The sequence below is a fragment of the Notothenia rossii genome (genome assembly GCF_949606895.1).
Source record: "Notothenia rossii genome assembly, chromosome: 9".
Classification (NCBI taxonomy): domain Eukaryota; kingdom Metazoa; phylum Chordata; class Actinopteri; order Perciformes; family Nototheniidae; genus Notothenia; species Notothenia rossii.
Window position 1 is genome coordinate 2,392,768 of NC_136907.1, and position 21,621 is coordinate 2,414,388.

General features: G+C 44.5%; 1 protein-coding gene across 1 annotated transcript in view; it reads left to right on the forward strand.

The window, feature by feature from the left end:
* The window catches only part of LOC307018415 (NACHT, LRR and PYD domains-containing protein 12-like), a gene marked incomplete at its 5' end in the record, with an annotated part of 59,265 nt that overhangs the window by 25,444 nt on the left and 12,200 nt on the right, over nt 1-21,621 (forward strand). The window contains one exon of the mRNA XM_079648646.1: nt 16,332-16,502. Within this exon, the coding sequence (XP_079504772.1) occupies nt 16,332-16,502 (171 nt within the window). The remainder of the gene's footprint in view (nt 1-16,331; nt 16,503-21,621) is intronic.

Sequence of the window (21,621 nt, forward strand, 5' to 3'; positions counted from 1 at the left end):
TCCCCTCTGGGACTAATAAAGCTTTTTCTGATTCTGTGATGTCTTTAAAATGAAATGCATGAGCAGCTGAGCAGAGAGTGGATTCAGTTTATGGACGGGGGACGGGGGTCTGTGTCCATGTATAAAGAATCCTTAAAAATAATAAATTAATAATACTAATAATAAAGAATCCATAAAAATGTAATAAAATAATAACAAATAATAATCTTTGTTATGTACTTATGGATAAAACAATACAATTACAATTATTATAATAAAGAATCCATAAAAATGTAATATAAGTAAATACAAAAATGCATACGGTAAATTCTCACACCTTGCTCCTGAGCTCTGTTCATGTAACACCTCCTTCTTAATCAGCAGATTGAAACTAACATCAAAATCATAAAATAAATGAACTAATGAATGAAATCCTGTCTGAAAAAACTCTGACATGCAAATCACGATGATCACGCCACCAAACACACATTCAGACTAAAGGAACCAGCCTGTTTGGAAAATGTGAGAAGTAGAAAGTACAGGTATTTGTGTTCAACATGTAAGAAGTAGAAAGTACAGGTATTTGTGTTCAACATGTAAGAAGTAGAAAGTACAGGTATTTGTGTTCAACATGTAAGAAGTAGAAAGTACAGGTATTTGTGTTCAACATGTAAGAAGTAGAAAGTACAGGTATTTGTGTTCAAAATGTAGAAAGTACAGGTATTTGGGTTCAACATGTAAGAAGTAGAAAGTACAGGTATTTGTGTTCAACATGTAAGAAGTAGAAAGTACAGGTATTTGTGTTCAACATGTAAGAAGTAGAAAGTACAGGTATTTGGGTTCAACATGTAAGAAGTAGAAAGTATAGGTATTTGAGTTCAACATGTAAGAAGTAGAAAGTACAGGTATTTGAGTTCAAAATGCAGGAAGTACAAGTAAAAAGTCGTAGTGGAGTAAAGTACTGATACCAGAAAAATGTACTTAAGTAGAGTAACGAAGTATTTGCACTCCTCTACTTCCCCCCTCTGGTCCTGATCTAGCGTCTCTGATTATTCCTGTGTTTTCCTCCCTCAGGTGTTGGTGGTGGCCGAGGCGTACGGCTACAGTCCCGACTGGCCTCACATACATTTTGTTCCATTAGGTTATGAGGTGTGATCCTGAGCGGAGACTTTTACCTGGAGGACTTCAAACGCCTCCGCCCTGTTCGAGGACATCGTAACGCTGTGCTCACCGCAAAGAATCAAGCACGGGGAAAAGATTCAAGGCTTTATTGTCATTTGTACATAGCTACAGTGCAGATGTGTCAATTAAAATCATAGGTCACAGCCAGGCTCCTCCAACAGTACAACATATAGGACATAATACAGATAAAATAGTGCAAGTAAATACAAATAAAACAGAATAGAAACAAAGACTGTGACCGGAGGGAGGCTGCATGTGACATATCACTGTAAATAATACTCAGTGGACAGGGACATAGTTAGTGTCTTTTACAACTGAATAAACAAATGGTAAAGCATACTTTGAAGCAGAGTTGGAGTCCATCAAGAACCCTGTATTACTTTGAGGTACTTGTACTCCGCTTGGGTATTTATATTTACGTCCACCGTATTCATTTGACACTAGTTACTTTTACATTTGAAATTGGGTTGACAGTTGCTCCAATTTAAAACTATGTGCAAAAAAATATTTGTGTGTGTGTGTGTGTGTGTGTGTGTGTGTGTGTGTGTGTGTGTGTGTGTGTGTGTGTGTGTGTGTGTGTGTGTGTGTGTGTGTGTGTGTGTGTGTGTGTGTGTGTGTGTGTGAGACCTACAGGGTAAATACAGACGCAGAGTCGCAACACACATAGTGGGGGGGGGGGACTCATGTTCAGTCACATGCTGCTGCAGCTCCATAATAAATAATAACAACAAAAATAATAACTTACATATAATGATAATATTTATAGACATGAATCATTTTAAGACAACATTTGGACATTATACAAAAAATAATATTATAAAAACAGCAACAAATATGTACAAATATTTATATGAAATATATTTGACAAAGAGAAAATCGACTTTGGACACTTCTCTCACGTAGTATCTTTGATATACATTTGTTGTGTTGATATTTGTGGTGTTCTGCAGGGAGCATGAAGCTGTCGTTGCTCGGCAGGAAGTCCCTTGCTCTAAAGAGGAAGTGATGACATTTCATCTTTCATTTCTGCTTTTCGGTGTTTCTTCACTTTTAACAAAGACACGGGAGCGTTTTCTGACGTCTCGTTGCATCCGGACAGAAACACAGATTCATGAAGAGGACTTACGTCTACATTCACACACTCTCTCAGATCACCCAGCGAGTTCATGTCAGAGTTATAAGATAAGATGTGTGCCTATGTATATATGTTCCACGTATGTCAGAAACACAGACAATTTCCAGTAATTCACAGTCAGCTGTTGGGCTCTCAGTGTGTGAGTGTTGTTTTCTGTTTGTCCACTAGATGGTAGTCCAAGCTCTGTTTTTTCCTCAAGTCTTTTCTGTGATTTCCACCTGAGCGATGAACAGAGGTGGAAGAAGTACTCAGATCTTGTACTTGAATAGAAGTACTCAGATATTGTACTTGAGTAGAAGTAGAAGTACTCAGATCTTGTACTTGAGTAAAAGTAGAAGTACTCAGATCTTGTACTTGAGTAAAAGTAGAAGTACTCAGATCTTGTACTTGAGTAGAAGTAGAAGTACCCAGATCTTGTACTTGAGTAAAAGTAGAAGTACTCAGATCTTGTACCTGAGTAATAGTAGAAGTACTCAGATCTTGTACTTGAGTAGAAGTAGAAGTACTCAGATCTTGTGTACCCGGTGTCGTTAAGCGGTCTCTGCGTTGTGTTTTGCGTTGTTCATGGATGAGACCCGAGCCAGCATACAGTTTAGACCAGGGGGGTCAAACTCAAATACACAGTGGGCCAAAATAGAAAAATGGGTACTAGTGGAGGGCCGGACTGGTTCAATGTTTATTGCAGAACTTATTGAAATGAACTTATTGCACATATTAAACCTGGAACTAACAAAGCTTCAATGATTGCCTATAAAAACAACATTAAACATTAAATAATCAGTTGATTCATTTCTTATGGCTCTATCTGCAGCTTCTCCAGAGTCATTTCTTATGATTACATTTTCCCACAGGCCAACAACAGCTTCAACAAAACTATTTCCCTCAAAGAGAAACCAAACATGCCCTGTTGTCGAGAGAGAGAAAGTGCAGAAGGAAACATCCATTAAACTCAGGTTGCTGCTCTGATGCTAGCTCAGATACTTGGCATCTCATCTTGGGTGCAAGGTCATCAATGTTTGGGCTCAGGCTCTGAGCTGAGGAGACCCTCAGGATGGAGTGAAGGTGCAATATACTGGCGGGCCAGATCTAATAGTAATTCAAAATTATCCTGCGGTCCGAAATTAAATCCACCAAGGGCCTGATTTGGCCCCCGGGCCTTGAGTTTGACACATGTGGTTTAGACGACAATCTGACCAAATATAACAAATCAGTATTACATGTGTTACCCCTCACAGTGACTCCTCTCACGTGGAACGTTTCCAAAAAGGAAAGAGGAAACGTGAGGGACACAGTATGAAGGGGGAAGTCCCCACAAAAATAATCTTCTGAGTACAGGGACTACATTTCAGAGGTTCCGCCCACTGATCTCCGACCTTGTCAGGTATTGAACATTCAATAAATGAAGAATACAGAATTATTCAATATAAAACACAGAATGTGTGTGATTATACAAAATGATTTACACAAACACCACTGCATATTCACAACTGTTACACTTGTAGCCTACTTGAGTAAAAGTAGAAGTAAAAAAAAAAAAGTCCATTCATATTCTGTAATAGATTCAATGAATGCAGCAGGGTTAATAATCCAGAAACACATGTATAAAATAGGGAACAATTGAATGCACAGTTAACACTAGAGTACTTAAATACCTCAACACTTTAACTTCAGTGAGGTTTTGAATGCAGGATGTTTACTGGGTTATTTCCACACTGTGGTATTCATGTTTTCAATAACTCTGTTGAGCTTGTTTTGAGCTCTATTTCTATCTCACTGAACAGAGTCCCTGGATCAGCTGATAAGGCTGGTTATAAAACAAAGGGAGGAGCTGCAGACAGGGAGGGAAGTTGAAAGTGAAAGTAGGAAGTAGTCAGATGCCATTTTACAGCACGACGGAGCAGAAGGAGAACAACGGGGTGAGTGTAAACGCCATGATCTGCTTTAAACAGATTCATTATGTACTCTGTTAGACTGATAACATAACTTCTTTGTTAAAAATCAGCGTCCTAGAGTCCAATGAGACTTCTGCAAACTCTTTTTATTTCCTGTTTGCTGATCCGTCAGAGTTACATAACATGTGACAGCGCTGTCAAAATGGAAGCCCGTCTGAAGTCTGACTGATTTGATGTTTTTAACCAAGTTTATTACTATGATGGTTTGGATTGAAAAAAGTGTGTTATTATAATGTGTGTGTGTGTGTGTGTGTTTGTGTGTGTGTGTGTGTGTGTGTGTGTGTGTGTGTGTGTGTGTGTGTGTGTGTGTGTGTGTGTGTGTCTCTCTCTCAGACTGGAGAAGATGAGTGATTTAAAAGATGAGGAAGAGGACACACCTTCAGTCTCCAGCTGTCTGTCTCTGAAGAGTGACCAGTCTAGAGGGCAACCTCTAAACTTCAGTGATGACCCTGGACCCTCAGACACAAAGTAAGAGTTTCTGCTGTGAACTGACCTGAAGAGGATTCAGCTTTCATACAACCTAATATATTAAGGATATTTCAATATGCAATCATAGTATCATTGTATCTGTGGCATAACATGGTTTTAAATGGCACAAATATTGATAAAAACTAACTAAAAACTAAATATATCGTTGAAAACATTATTCACTACTTGGGCATGTTTATGTATTATTAAGATGTTTATTAATAATAGTGATAACCTGGTGAGCTGGTTGTGTTTGGCATTAGCAGATATTAGGGGTGGGGGAAATAATCCATACAGCATAGTATCGCGATACTTTGCGTGGCGATATTGTATCGATACACGGATGCCAAGTATTACAAAAATATATAAACTGTAGCATATCTCTCTGAAAGATGGTCGTATATAAAACAGGAAGTTATGTTAAGACATGAATACAATTGCAATGAAAGTAACAAAAACTGTGTGTGTGTGTGTGTGTGTGTGTGTGTGTGTGTGTGTGTGTGTGTGTGTGTGTGTGTGTGTGTGTGTGTGTGTGTGTCAGACTGGAGAAGATGAGTGATTTCAAAGATGAGGAAGAGGACACACCTTCAGTCTCCGGCTGTCTGTCTCTGAAGAGCGACCAGTCTAGAGGGCAACCTCTAAACTTCAGTGATGACCCTGGACCCTCAGACACAAAGTAAGAGTTTCTGCTGTGAACTGACCTGAAGAGGATTCAGCTTTCATACAACCTAATATATTAAGGATATTTCAATATGCAATCATATTAGGGCTGCACGATATTGGAAACAACTGACATTGCGATTTCCCCCCCCTGTGATATATATTGCGATATGAAAACATACAGGAATTGAAGAAAATACCGTTTTTTTTCCCCAAACCATCCTTCCTTGAACTTTAATGATATAATTGGTATTTTTTTGACTATATTTAACCGGATGAAGGATTTTAGTCACGGACGTCTGGATCTTAAAGAGCCTGTGACACGAACCCAACAACTGTTGTGCAATGAAATATTGGGCTACTAGTCATCTCGAACCGTCAGTTTAAAAAAGAAAAAGCGATACCGTTCCGATAAATATCAATAATTTCGAACATCGCGGGAAGATTCCTTTGACTCGTTTTGAGGTTTTGGGGGAAGCCGGAAGTGACGTCAATGCGGGAACGCTTCACTGTGCGGCGAGAGAGCCAAACACGGACAAAGTGTTTTGTCATGCGTAGAAAATGTGAATTACTGAGTTTAGGCACGTTAATAACGTTTTAATGAAGTTGATTACAGTATATTCATATTTCTCAGTGCTTTCATGTCAATTCGGCGAACATAAACATAAATGATCGTGGTGAAGATGATGATTAAATTAGGATTAAAAATCGGTAGTGAGAGCTGCTGAATTTCCTCCCGTCGGATGTGATATAAAAACAAATCGATTATTTTTGTAAACTCAAGTGGATGAAACTACATTTATTAGTGCTTTCATGTCAATTCGGCGAACATATGACACATTAAACGATCGTGAGGATGATGATTAAAAATCTTTTGTTTGAGCCGGTCTGCATTTCCTGATGAGAAAACAAACCTTAGCTTTTTGTAGTTGCAGCAGTGGTGTAGTGGGCGTTGGACGCGGGGGTACGCCGGACCCCCACTTATTTGAAGCATGATTTCTTTTTTTAATAGTCTAATACATCTAAAATCATTGCCAGTGTTATCAGTTGCAAGTGTGTGTTTGTTGTAATAATGACGAAAACATAATAGGCAGATTTCACAGTAATTATAATAAAAACGTAGCTCAAGCATTTATGCAACTTGATTTGAAGCGTGTGTGTGTGAGGGGCAGAACTGTGTGTGTACGGTGACCAGGTGTCCCACACTGTGGGACTGCACACACAGCATTTTTATTATTTGTCCCGCGTCCCACACATTGAGACTATGTCCCGCATTTGAGTAATAGTCGCGCAGAAAGGCCGGATCGGTTCGCTGACAGCCGGCACCGCCCTTTATTATTATATTGTCTAAACGGCATCATGTAAATTGCGCTGAGAGGCGACACAGAGGTCTCCAAGCCCCCCCCCCCCCGTTGACAGTTCACGAGCGCGTCCATAGTGTCTCCCGTCCACCCACCACCCCGTCCACCCAGTTAAACATCCCCACTACACCACTGGTTGTAGTAGTACACCAACATGGATTAAACGCGTTTTTTTTTTTTACCACAATGTTGGGGAAATTAATGGATAAAATGCACGGATTATTATTATTATTATTATTATTATTATTATTATTATTATTCCCACTCCGATCGGGACACTAGGTCCACCGTTTCCCCGCAGCGAGGCTCCCCCCGTTGACAGTTTACGTGGGCTGGGCTGGGTGCAGTGGCGGACTGGCCATCGGAATCCCGATGGGCCGGTACCGAAGTGGGCCGGTCGGATAAGTCACTAGCACATCCCCCACTCCCCCCGTTGACAATTTACTAGTTGTACCGAAGTGGGCCGGTCGAGAGTCCCGGGCTGATTTTTAGTCCCAGTCCACCACTGGCTACTAGGGATGTGCATCTCCATCACTGAGGCCGATGCGATGCGCATCTCGATACGTTGCCACGATACGATACATTAACGATACCTTTGAAACACCAGGCGATGCGATACGATACGATTCACCCCTGTTGCGATAAAGTTTGATACGATTTGATTCAACATTATGCGATTCGGGGCGATACGATGCGATTCAACACGATGCAAAAATAATGATACTTCAATATGGTACGACAGAGGATTTTTGTTTTATTCCTGATATGCAGCAAATCATACATTAACAAAAAAGTGCTTTACATATTTGGTACTGCACATCCCATCATGCCGTTTATTTTTTTACCTTTAAAAGCTCTCCAGAGTACAATGTTATAACACCTCACAGTTAAACAATGTAAGGATGCATTGCCCATGATTACCAATGTGCAAATAACAGCTACCATAGAGCAATGCCCATACAGCTGCCAGCCTGATGTGCTTAACACTCAGAGGCTAACTCACCAGTGAGCAGAAAGCATTGGTTTCTATCTGAACAATAAAGAAAACAAATAACCTTTCACAAACAGGTATTTCATAACTGCTTACAGTGAGGAAGACATTTAAATTATTATTGGCCGTCACAGGCTGCTGTAAGCTAAACACCTCTCTCTGACAGAACACCTCACTGAGTGATTTAACTCATATGTCTCACTTTCAGGTTTCTCTTTTCAGCCGCAGACCCCACGTCGCCTCTTTATGTGCGTCGCTAAGTACCTCGAACTACTTGTGTACTTTAAAGCAGCTCTGCATCGTTAACAATTTGCGAGTGACTTTTCAAGTTGACCGTCTGTAGTAATAGTGCCGCGCACATATACCATCAGGACGTTACTGATGGGGTGTGGCTGCGGAGTGATACTGTGTGTATGCAAGTCCGCGTCTAGGACGGATCTATGTATCATGGCTGTAGACCTGTTAAGTAATAAAGATACCTCATACAAAGGTCTACGGATACCTTATTACTCTCCATGACCTGCGCTCAACTATATAGCATAAAGGACTGTTACACCGTCTTTCTTGAACAATCTGAAGTGTTGCCAAACGTTTGATTTGTAGGTATTTTTCGGTGCGCTGTGTTTCTCTTTCCCCTCAACTTCCGTGTGTGTTGATAACTGAGACTCTCGTTCTCCGTAGTGGCGAAGCAAATATCAAAGATCGTCTCTGCTGAGCGTTGACAAGATGAGGGGATTTTATATGAATGAATCGGTTTTTTACCGATGCAAAGACGCTACGCAATCGATGCATCGCGAGTTTAACCCGGTTCAACCCAAACTGTAGCCGATGTGCACTCTTTCAACCGGTGCACTCGCATCTTGAACGTTTATGCCGGTGCACCGATGCAAATCGGTGAATCTTAACATCTCCACTGGCTACATGACCGTATGATCGCCCATATTGACGCACCTAATTCCTAAACTTCTAACAGATACAACATAAACCGATGCTTCAGCCTCATATGAGCTCTCAGACACGTTCAAAATTAAACTGTCATCGCTGTCTGAGCTTGCTGCTGTGTGCGCCATCGTGCGTTTACATGCAGATGCTGGGATCCTGAACGGTGCAGCTGGAGCGCTGTGCCCGCAATGACGTCACACATAATTTGGCGGGACTTGAAGAATCCCAGAGAAGATCTAGAAAATGGTCAACATTGAAGGGCAGATTAATGGTTATCAAAGTACAAATATCCAAAATCAGTTCAGTAACGGTTTTCAAGGGGACACTATTTACTCAAATTGATGGGTTTGGATGATGGGGGAAAAACGTGTCACAGGCTCTTTAAGTTCAGAGCAACAAGCTGAGCTAGCTCTGTTGTGGCGATCCAGCACTCACAACAGGAAAGAATGAAACAGAGAGGAATCAATGAAACACAAACACAGAAATAGTTGAGATCAATCATTATTATTTAGTTGCGCACCATCAAACAACAATGGGGAAACATGACCTGCTCTCAAGCACTCATACAGCAATGCTCCCACGAATACAAGAAACACAGGACAGATATACGTTTCTAAATGACACACGAACACGTTCCCTAAACATGTTTAACGCACACACATTGTCAGGTCTCCTACACTTGGACATGTTCTAGATGTCGAAAGGTCATCATCTCATGATGTCTTGAGGAGTCTTGCAGGATATGAGTTATCCAATTAACAAACTATATATACGTCTGCACATGAACGCACATACATTTCTTACATTAACTAACACTTAACTGTATTATATCTAAATGTAGCCTCTTTGCATTTCCTCTGAGCTTGGCGTCAGCTCACTTAGCGTAATAATTAGCAAAGAGACTATTCTATAGAAACTGTAACCTAATAACATACCTAGTTACTACGACTAGGTCCAAGATTGATATAACAGCTCGGTTAGCAGCGCCGAACTGCCCTGGAGAAACACATGAAGCTACTTTATTCAGTGTTTTTACCTTTAATCACCCGGTCCGTTTGCTCTGGAGATTTGATTGTGATTGTGGTTTGCTGTCACTCACTCAAGTACCCCTGACATGAGAGCCGCGCAAGTTTTCCTTTTGTAGCAAGCAGCAAAATAATTGTAACACAACGTGTTTGAGTTCATTTGCCTACTTAATATCGCACGTCCTAAAAAAAATCGTCACGTTCTGCGATGTGAATATCACGAATGCGCATATCGCGGTTATCGTCACGGCACGATATATCGTGCAGCCCTAAATCATAGTATCATTGTATCTGTGGCATAAAATGGTTTTAAATGGCACAAATATTGATAAATACTAACTAAAAACTAAATATATCGTCTAAAACATTATTCACTACTTGGGCATGCTTGAGATATGATAACCTGGTGAGCTGGCTGTTTAGCATTAGCAGATATAATAATAATAAATTATATTTATATAGCGCTTTTCTGGAATTCAAAGACACTTTACAGTATGAGGGAGGGAAGACAAACAAGGACAGGCAAAACAAAACAAAACATACATATATAACATTTTTTTTGAGATTACATATAGAGTCAATGCAAAACCCAGATCTGTGCCTGGCACCACACAGGAAGTGAAGATGTGAAATTCGTGTCACCTGCGTATTCGTGCAGCGTGAATCATTTCATCTTGAGTGTGAAGTGACGCTCTGCCCATTGGTGAGGATCAGCTCCACTAATGTAAAGTGCTATAAAGGATGTGTTCATCTCCACAGAGGGAAGAGCAGAAGTCCTGCCAGGCAGACCAGAACTGCACGAGGTAAGAGGCCGAACTCATGCAGCGCTTCATTCCTCTTCCTGGTTCCTTTGTTTAGGTATACTGCTGTAGAGCAGAGACAGGAAGCTGTTTCAGGGTATATGCAGGAATCCTGAAGTCAAATTTAATCCCTTTTAAGACCTTTTTTACGACCCTTTCCATACATTTTAAGACCTCATCGCAACTTTGAGTTCTAACCGGTTACATTGGCAACACACTTTACCTCACATTTACTATATTGATTGTAAGATAGCAAAACTAAACAGAGTGCAGACAGACTACTGAAGCCTCCTCTCCACATGAACTTCAACCTCTCTGTGAAGGTCAGGTTTAATGCAGTATGCTGCTTTGTTGCTTCTGTACTCTGTGCTCTTTCATTCCAATAAAACTCCTCAGAAACCATTAGAAACCAGTATTTGACCAATAAACAAAACAATTGACAAAAATTTGAACTATGAAATATGTTAAACTTTGGTGAGCTTCAGCGGGGTAATGCCATATAGGAGCTCCCTCACAAATACCCAGGGGTTAAATTGGGCTGGGGCTGTCCGGGGCTAAGCCCTGGCACATAGGACGATGCTCTGACGTCATCACCCTCACACATTTGTCATATGTTTACAAAAAAGGATATATATGTTAAGACTTTTCTCGTTGTTAATATAGACTATATTTAGGGTCGATATCTGTTGACTTTACTTTAAAATAGCAGATCTCTGTGACCGGATATAGTTTGGCTTAGACCCCGGTCCCACGAGGACGCATATGGTAAAACGCATACGCAAGCGCAAAAAAGTATTCCGTTCACACTAGGGGTGCACCGAATGGGAAATTCTTGGCCGAAACCGATTCCGAAAATAGGAAACAGTTGGCCGAAAACCGAAAGCCGAAAGGCCGAAAATGATTAATAGAAATATATATATATAATGTATACATTTTTTACCAATGTTGTTCAGCTACCTGATTATGGAAAAATAAATGATTATGGCAAAACTTAACTTAAATAATAATCACTATTATGGGTCCATAAAACATTTATTCAGCACTTCTGAATGCATACAGTACATTAATTCCAAGTCAAGTGCATTTTCTTTTCTCTGTAGGATAACTACAACAAAGTGCATTCAGAACAAAGCCAAGGTGCTTTAAAACTACATAAACATCTAGGCCAGTAGGCCTACAACAACATAGTGTAAATAAAGACTGTAACAGCCAGGCCTAGATGCACCTATAAGTGCATGCATACAAATGTGCAAACTGGATAAATCCACATGAATGTAACTATTTACAAATGAAATTACAATTGAATTTCAAGAACCTGTAAATAAGGTGGTCTGTCCTCATGAGCAATGTAAACAACATTGTATCATTGAGATACCGAAAGTACAATATATTGAACACTGTGCTGCTGTCATCTCCCCCTAATGATAACCTGAGATGGTGAATTATAACTCACAATGAAAATGGTTCAGGAAAGTGGGTATAGAGTAGACATGTAGAACTAGATAAGCTTATGATAAGCCAGCCTCGTGTACTTATTAAGGAAAAGTGGGAGGTTCTTTTTAATGAACAGTAGCCTCTCTGCTTTATCAGCCATAAGTCTGCCCTCTTCTCATCAAGCACATGAGAGGCAGCGCTGAACAGTCTCTCGCTGTCAGTGCTTGTGATTTGATCATAGTCCGTATATTTGTCCGGGTGTTTTGATTTCAAGTGGTGGAGTAATCCCGAAGTGGTGAAAGTCTTTGCAGTTACACCCCCTCGAGAAATGTCAGCTGAACACGTTTTACAAATCGCAATCCGCGCCTCTTTCTAAAAAAGGCCCTTTCGGCCGAAAGGGCCTTTTTAACCATTTTCGGCCGATCATTTTCATCGGCCGAATATTCGGTGCATCCCTGGTTCACACGCATTCGATTCATTAACGTGTCCGTTCACATTAGACCACTGGAAATGCTGGAAACGCTGTAGTACATATGTCAGGCCTGTAAGTGGCGCTGCTGCCGCCCGAAATACACCAAAAGTAGCGAAGAAGACCCCGGAGCATGGTTGCCATGGTTGCCCTTCTGTTTATTCTCCGCGGTGGACGGCGTGTTCTCCTGCTGTATATCTCTCCGGTAGTCCACCAGCAGATGAAAAACACCCACCTCTCCGCCTCTTCCAAGGAACGAGGGGACCGTGCGGCAGTTTCCGTAAAAAAAATGTTCCGCCGGTCAATATCATATAGGGCACACACGGAGCCGTTGGACCCCCAGAGCGTTGCGTATGCCGGTCTACCGACCTTGGGACCAGTTACCTTAGTCGTTTAGTTCCCCCCCCCACACAGAGCGGAGCAAGGCAACGAAACTTAAAATAATAAGCAGGATTTTACGGCGCGCTATGCATGGGGCCGCCTTGAGGGAGTCTTCAGACATGTCGTTTCAGTAAATTAAAGGGTGTTTCATGTTGTCGTTGCTGTGAACCTTCTTAATACCTTGGAAAATGCCGTTTAATACTTTTTAATACTTTTTAATAGCCTTAATTTTCGCTAAATTGATTTATCAACTTTTAATACTTTTTAAGACCCCGCGGACACCCTGTGTTTATAAAACATTTAAACTCAGTTTTTGAATTAGATTCTCAGAGCATGTTCCTCATTCTCTCCTGTTTCCTTCTCTCCCAGCAGATAGTGGTCTGCAGGAGGTTCTAGATGAACATAGGCTCAGTCTGAGGAGGAGATGTGAACGTGTGACTGAAGGAACTGATCAAAGTCAAACCCTCCTCAACAGCATCTTCACTGAGCTCTACATCACACAAGGCCAGAGTGAAGAGGTTAATACCCAACATGAGGTGAGGCAGCTGGACACAGCTTCCAAGAAGGAGACCCTCCATGACACTCCCATCAAGTACCAGGACATCTTTAAAGCCTTACCTGACCAACAGACTCTCATCAGAGCGGTCCTGACCAACGGAGTCGCTGGAGTTGGAAAAAGCTTCTCAGTGCAGAAGTTCACTCTGGACTGGGCCGAGGGTTTGGGAAACCAAGATGTCAGTCTGGTGATCCCGCTCTCCTTCAGGGAGCTGAACCTGATCAAAGGTGAGCAGTACAGTCTTCTCAGGCTGCTCCATGTTTTCCATCCAACCTTACAGAAGCTCACAGCAGAGCAGCTGGCTGTCTGCAAAGTGCTGCTCATCTTTGACGGCCTGGATGAAAGCAGACTTTCTCTGGACTTCAGAAACAATGAGGTTGTGTCTGATGTCTCTCAGCAGTCCTCAGTCAACGTGCTGCTGACAAACCTCATCAGGGGGAAGCTGCTTCCCTCGGCTCTCGTCTGGATAACTTCCAGACCTGCAGCGGCCAATCAGATCCCTCCTGAGTGTGTGGACAGGCTAACAGAAGTACGAGGCTTCACTGACGCCCAGAAGGAGGAGTACTTCAGGAGGAGATCGAGTGATGAAGAACTGTCCAGCAGAATCATCTCTCACATCAAGAGCTCCAGGAGCCTCCACATCATGTGTCAGATCCCAGTCTTCTGCTGGATCACTGCTGCAGTTCTGGACCACATGTTGACTACAGACCAGAGAGGAGAGCTGCCCCAGACCCTCACTGACATGTACTCACACTTCCTGCTGGTCCAGACCAAGAGGAAGAAGCAGAAGTATGAAGAGGGACATGAGACGAGTCCACAGCAGCTGACGGAGGCTGACAGGGAGGTTCTCCTGAAGCTGGGGAGGCTGGCGTTTGAACATCTGGAGAAAGGACACATCATGTTCTACCAAGAAGACCTGCAGCGCTGTGGTCTTGATGTCTCCGAGGCCTTGGTGCACTCAGGAGTTTGTACACAGATCTTCAGAAGAGAGAGTGTGATCTTCCAGAAAACAGTCTACTGCTTTGTTCATCTGAGCATTCAGGAGTTCCTGGCTGCAGTCTACTTGTTGCACTGTTACACCAACGGAGACACAGAGGTACTGAAGGACTTCCTGCAGGGAGACAGGGACGAAGACAGTGAAGGAAGTGATCAGGATTACCCATCCATGGATGTCTTCCTGAAGGAAGCTATGGAGAAATCTCTCAGAAGTGAAAATGGCCACCTGGACCTGTTTGTCCGCTTTCTCCACGGCCTCTCTCTGGAGTCCAACCAGAGACTGTTAGGAGGCCTGCCGGGTCGCACAGAGAACAGTCCAACATTCATCCAGAGAATCTTCAAAGGCCTGCTTCGCACAGACAAGAGACCAGAAACCATCCAGAGAGCCATCAGCAACCTGAAGGAGATGAGAAGTGATGAAGTCTCTCCTGACAGGATGATCAACATCTTCCACTGTCTGACAGAGATGAAGGACCACTCAGTACATCAGGAGATCACAGAGTTCCTGAAGTCAGAGAACAGATCAAAGAGACTCTCTGTGATCCACTGCTCTGCTCTGGCCTACATGCTGCAGATGTCAGAGGAGGTTCTGGATGAGTTGGACCTGAAGAAGTACAACACATCATGGGAGGGACGACGGAGACTGATTCCAGCTGTGAGGAACTGCAGGAAGGCCAAGTGAGTCCAGATGTGATTAACTTTATTAACTAATGTGGATCAGAAGTTTAATTAATCAAATAAACACGATAACATTTCTGCTGTTTAAATACTGAGAGCAAAATAAAACCAACACTGTTCTTCTATTTATTTATAATAATAGTTCAACTGAAGCATTCTTCTCTTCATATTGAGTGAAGGAGGCGACATGTCAAACACATGAAGGACTTGAGAGGTTTCTCAGCATGTAATCACACCACACAGCAGGACTTACAGTTATCACAGAAAGCACTTATTACTTTCTAGTAGTTTCTTTATCATTAGACACACGTTTTTATCACAATGTGTTGGAGTTTAAAATAAGATCTATATCATTTCCCACCAATAAGAGAGTTATGTCTAAAGGCTGATATACTGAGAACATCTGATGGTATTCAGTTGAACATATTGAAACTTTATTGCTTTGTTAATTGTGTTTGTGTTCGCAAAACATGTTCAGATGCTCAGAGAAGCCAAACATCCTCCATCCATCATCCACATTTAAATATGTACATCTCTAACATTGTGATTTATTTAATGTTCCTGTTTCTTTGGTAACAGTCAGTGACAGCAGGAGCACAGACATGTGATCAGATCACACTGACAACACATTACGCTCTATTATTATATATCATATTAAATGGGCTAGCAGCAAATGTCTATCAGAACATGTCAAATATGTTTTCATCAAATGCTTGAGTTTAATATAATGTTTCCTATTTTTAACACATGTTGTAATGTATGTGTTATTATAGACTCGCTAACTGTGGACTCTCAGAGACTGAATGTGAAGTCGTGGCCTCAGCTCTGAAGTCTGACCCCTCTCATCTGAGAGATCTGGACCTGGGTTACAACGCTCTGCAGGATTCAGGAGTGGAGCTGCTGAGTTCTGCACTGAAGAGTCCAGACTGCAGACTGGAGGCTCTCAGGTCAGTTCACTGACTGCAGTTCATACAGATCTGTTTGTGTTTAGGATTTACTGAAAGAACAAATAGAATATTATTGTTATTTTGTCCACTTTGCTAATGAGTGAATATTGATCAGAGTAACAGAGAGAAGGTGAATGTGTGAGGGAGAGAGTTTGAGCTTCCACAGACTCACCCTGTGCTCCAGGAGTCAGTGGAGATGCTGTCAGTACTGATGAGCTGTGAGGGAGATGGAGTTGATAAACATCTGATCAAAGTTAGAGTTCCAGATTATCAGTGGATTGTTTCTAAATCATCTCTGACATTCAAACCCTGTTTGACACTTATTTCTAACAGGAACTTTGTTTTCTAAAGTTACATCATGTTTTCTTTATTCAGACTCGGGAACTGCAGTTTGTCAGAGATCAGCTGTTCTGCTCTGATCTCAGCTCTGAAGTCCAACATCCATCTGAGAGAGCTGAACCTGAGTAAGAACGCTCTGCAGGATTCAGGAGTGGAGCTGCTGAGAGATCTTCTGGAGAGTCCAGACTGCAGACTGGAGACCCTCAGGTCAGTAAGGGGTCTCTGCTGGTTCAGCAGTATTGTATGAAACACAGGGAGGTGTTTCTCTCACTGGGGAAACAGATCAGTGATGTTACCCACTGACTGCAGGCTCTCTCATTCTTCCATCAACTAGAGAAGGCCAGCTGGAAATGCAAAGCCACACTTTAGTAATCTACTCTCTAACAGACAGATGGGTTTACAGAAGAGTGGGAAAGGTAGTCTGTTCTTTATTTTAATGTTTTGTATGTGATGTTTTTAGTTTGTAGACTAATGGCTGGTATATCATAACATCTGGATGTCATCATGCTACCATGAGCAGCTGGTTAGCTTGACTTAGCAAACAGATGGGGAAACAGCTGGCCTGGCTTCGTCTGTTTTTTTTTCTTTATCCTTTAATATTCACACGATTGTTAATTTGAGCAATGCAAACTTTAAAAAATATGAAAATTAGAATCACAAGATTATGAATAATCACTCAAACATAACATCTAGTAAAATAATGTTCTCCTCAAATGCATGGGTCTATCCCCCAGAGAAGGACTTCTAGCAGCTCTGCAGTCACAGAGCAGAGTAAGGGAAACATGCATAAAGCTCTTTACGCTAACGAAGGATCACTTCTAAGCAGGGTTGGGAGGGTTACTTTGTAAATGTAATCAGTTACTGAATACTGAATACATGCTCTGAAAGTAATCAGAATACAGTTACAGTTACGTGTCTTAAAAAAGTAACGTATTCAGATTACTTTTGGAATACTTTCTTTTTCCATAACAGATGGGCAGGGCTCGACATTATAAATGGCCCGCTGGCCCGGAAACACTATTTAGACACCCCGGGCCAGCATAACGTACTTTCCACTTGCCCGCTCGGGCCACTAAAAATATTGTTTTAAAAAAAAATGTGTCCTGTGGTATTGGTATTTTATTGGCATTTAGTTAAATTGTTTAGTTTATCACAACATAGCGTTTCGTGAGTCGGTTGCAGGTCGGTTGTCGTTGTTGGGTGAAAAGCAAACAGCTGTTTGCTGCGGAGCGCAGCCGAGCAGGCTCCCGTGAGCGGGAGCGCGCTCCTTCACTACAGACAATCGCGCCACCTAACCATTCGCCAAAATGTTTTTAATACCAGCGGTAACCGGCCAAGCACCGGGCAAAAAACAATCTGCAAATAAAAGAAAGTCACCGGAGGAGTTAAAGGAGAGTGACAGGGAGCATGAGAAGAAGAGGGAGAGAACGTTTCAGCCAGCTTGATCGATGGAGTGGTGCAGTGACGAGTCCTAAAACCCTTTTATAATCTATCGATTAGATTTATGATTCGAAAATTATAAAAGTAGGGTAGACATGTGGAGATTATCCGGCTGAACAAAACGTGCATTTATCAAACAGGTTTGTTTTCCACAGACCTTATTTCCAGCTATTTTCCAAAACCCTGTGGAGAAATCCCATTGCTTTTTGTCGAGGGAACCAGCAGCTTACTTCCTGGTTTTAGGACGCGTCACCTCTCAATATAATGCCAATATAAACAAGGTCTTCTGTCGGCTCTGTACATCAATGTCGACCTATGCTGACAAGTAAGTGAAGAGTATAACATATAAAGGTATTGGCTATAGGGAAATGTCCCAGCAGTTTAGGATAATGAAGGTTCTAATCTAATCTATTACATAGCCATTACATGTCTAACTCCTAATGACAGGAAGGCAGAAAGTGCATTATACAAATAATAATACGGAGACGTTGGCTGTGGTGCACAGTGGCCTTTCGGCGGGCAAGAAAGCATGGCGGAGGCCGGACACGGCGGCGCCGAGTCGGCGAGGAGATATCGGTGAGTGTTTCTACCATGCACGTTTCGGGACGATGGCAAGGAGGTGCATCGCTCCATGCAGCCACAAGCCTCCGGGAAACGGGGGTGCCGACGCTCAGTAGTGACTCTGAGCGTCGGCGGCACGGGCAGGCTCCTTTTCGTCAAAGACAGTGTTTCAGGGAACCTGTTTCTCTGCGACACGGGTGCGCAGCGGAGTGTGGTTCCCGCATCGAGAGAAGACATCACTCTAGGCGGGCACGGCCAACGGCTAACAACGGCTAACAACGGCTAACGGTTGACCCATTCGCACGTACGGATTACGCCTTATGTGTTTGTGCATTGGTGGACAGCGTTTCAGCTGGGAGTTTGTAACAGCGGACATTTCTTTTCCTCTTCTTGGGGCGGACTTTTTGTGTGCTCATGGGCTGTTGGTGGACATTAAAAATAAACGTTTAGTGGATGTCTTAACGTTTTCTTCTCTCGTGTGCACACTCGGCAGCGCGGCGTACGACGGGCTGTCGGGCTCGCTGTCGGGGGAGGACATTTTTCTCAGACTTTTGGCCGAGTTTCCTAATCTGTCGCTGCCCACTTTCTCCGCGCTCACCACCAAACATGGCGTGGAGCACCACGTCACCACCGAGGGGCCTCCAGTCTACGCCAGGGCCCGACGGTTGAACCCTTCTAAGCTAGCCGTAGCGAGGGCGGAATTCGCAACCATGGAACGCCTGGGCATCGTTCGCCGCTCCAACAGCCCTTGGGCCTCTCCTCTGCACGTTGTGCCCAAGCCGAACGGCGGTTTCCGCCCATGCGGGGATTACTGCCGACTCAACGATGCCACTACACCTGACCGCTACCCGGTGCCGCACATTCAGGACTTTTCAGCGCATCTGGCCGGCACGAAGGTTTTCTCCAAGGTGGACCTGGTGCGTGGATACCACCAGGTGCCCATTTACCCCCTGGACATTTCCAAAACGGCAGTAATAACGCCTTTTGGACTCTTTGAGTTCCTGCGGATGCCTTTTGGGCTCAAGAATGCCGCCCAGACGTTCCAGCGCCTGATGGATTCGGTGCTGCGGGACCTGCCGTTCGTGTTCGTGTACCTGGACGACATCCTCGTCGCCAGCGTTTCAGTGGAGGAGCACCTGTCTCACCTCCGGGCCCTGTTCACGTGGCTCAGCGAACATGGATTGATCATCAATCCTGCAAAGTGCCAGTTCGGGGTGTCTGACATTAACTTCCTCGGGCACCGCGTCACCAAGGACGGTGCAACACCCCTGCCGGCGAAGGTGGAGGCTGTTGCGGCTTTTCCTCGCCCGCTTACAGCCCGGTCGCTGCATGAGTTCCTGGGGATGGTGACTTTCTACCACCGTTTCATCCCCCGGGCCGCCCACATCATGCGGCCATTGTATGAGGCTCTGAAAGGCAAGACCCCCGTTCAGGCGGAAGTCGCTTTCACTGAAGTTAAAGCCGCGCTGGCTTTGCTGGCGCACCCTTCATCCACGGCTCCCATCTCCATCACTACGGATGCTTCGGACTACGCAGCCGGCGCGGTGCACGGACAGTGGCTGGACGGAGTTTGTCAACCGCTCGCCTTTTTCAACAGGCAGCTGACACCGAGGGAACGCAAGTACAGCGCTTTTGACCGGGAGCTCCTGGGTCTTTATTTGGCTGTGCGACACTTCCGTTTTCTGTTGGAAGGCCGTGAGTTCACGGCGTTTGTAGACCACAAATCGCTCATCTTCGCCATGTCAAAGGTGGCGGAGCCTTGGTCGGCACGTCAGCAGCGGCAGCTCTCCTACATTTCGGAGTTTACCACAGACATTAAACACGTGGCTGGCAAGTCGAACTTGGTTGCTGATTGCCTCTCCAGGGTCGTCATCGGAGCCGTCAAGCTGGGCCTGGATTATGCCCGTATGGCGGCGGACCAGGTCACCGACTCCGGCGTTCAGAGTCTGAAGACGGAGAGCGCTGGGCTGCGCCTGGAGGACGTGGTGTTCGGCAACGCGGGCATCACCCTTCTGTGCGACGTCTCTACGGGCCTGTCACGACCGGTCGTCCCCGCCAACTGGAGGCGTCCTGTTTTCGAGGCGGTGCACGGCTTGTCTCACCCTGGCGTTAAACCTTCGGTGCGCTTGGTGGCCGCGAAGTTTGTCTGGCGTGGGCTGAAAAAGGATGTAAGAGCTTGGGCTGGGGGGTGCGTGGCTTGCCAACGCGCTAAGGTGCACCGCCACACGAAGGCCCCTTTGGAGCGGTTCCTAGTGCCAGAGAGGAGATTTGACCATGTTAACATCGACCAGGTAGATCCGTTGCCTTCCTCTCAGGGTTTTTCCTACCTCCTCACCATGGTGGATAGGACAACCCGTTGGCCGGAGGCGGTTCCTCTTGTGTCGACTTCAGCCGCTGACATGGCTAGGGCTTTTATTGCGACGTGGGTGTGTCGTTTTGGCACCCCGTCAGACATTTCCTCGGACAGGGGCTCACAGTTCACTTCAGGGCTCTGGGGCTCGGTTGCAGACAGTTTGGGGGTCAAACTGCACAGGACTACCGCTTACCACCCCCAGGCTAACGGCCTCTGCGAGCGCTTCCATCGCTCTATGAAGGCGGCGCTTAAGGCCGGCCTTACGGACGGTAACTGGGTCGACAAGCTGCCCTGGGTATCGTTGGGCTTGAGGACCTCGCCTAAGGAGGATCTGTAGTGCTCTACGGCGGAGATGGTTTACGGTCAACCCCTGAGAGTCCCAGGGGAATTCCTACCTAAGGCAGCAGTTCCTTGGTCTCCTACGGCTCAACGGGTTTTCCTGCTAGATGCGGCGGAGGCTTTCGTTCCGGTTCCGACTTCGCAGCACGGCGCGCCGGGGTCTCAGGTGCCAGCAGAGCTATGCTCGGCTGGGCACGTTTTCATCCGCCACGACGCGCACAGGGGCCCCCTACAGCCCCCTTACGATGGACCTTTCCGGGTTTTGGAGCAGGGGGACAAGCACCTGGTGGTCGATATGGGTGGCAAGGCAAAGACCGTCTCGGTGGACCGGGTGAAGGCTGCTCATTTGGACTTGGAGCGGCCGGTGGTGTTGGCCCGTCCACCACGACGGGGTCGACCCCCGTCTTCGATTCCCGCTACAGGTTTGTGTCCTGTGGTCCCGGTTGCCACTTTGCCGGGAACCGCACGTTCAGGAGTTGTGTTGCCTGCCCCCATACTCAGTGGTAGAGGGGGTCGGCGTGTTGTTCCTCCCCGGACTTTGTTTATCTGTGAATTCTGGGGGGGCTTGTGTGGTGACTCTAGTTAACCATAATTCACTTTTGGGTTACAGTTCCTACACGGACCTTGTTTAGT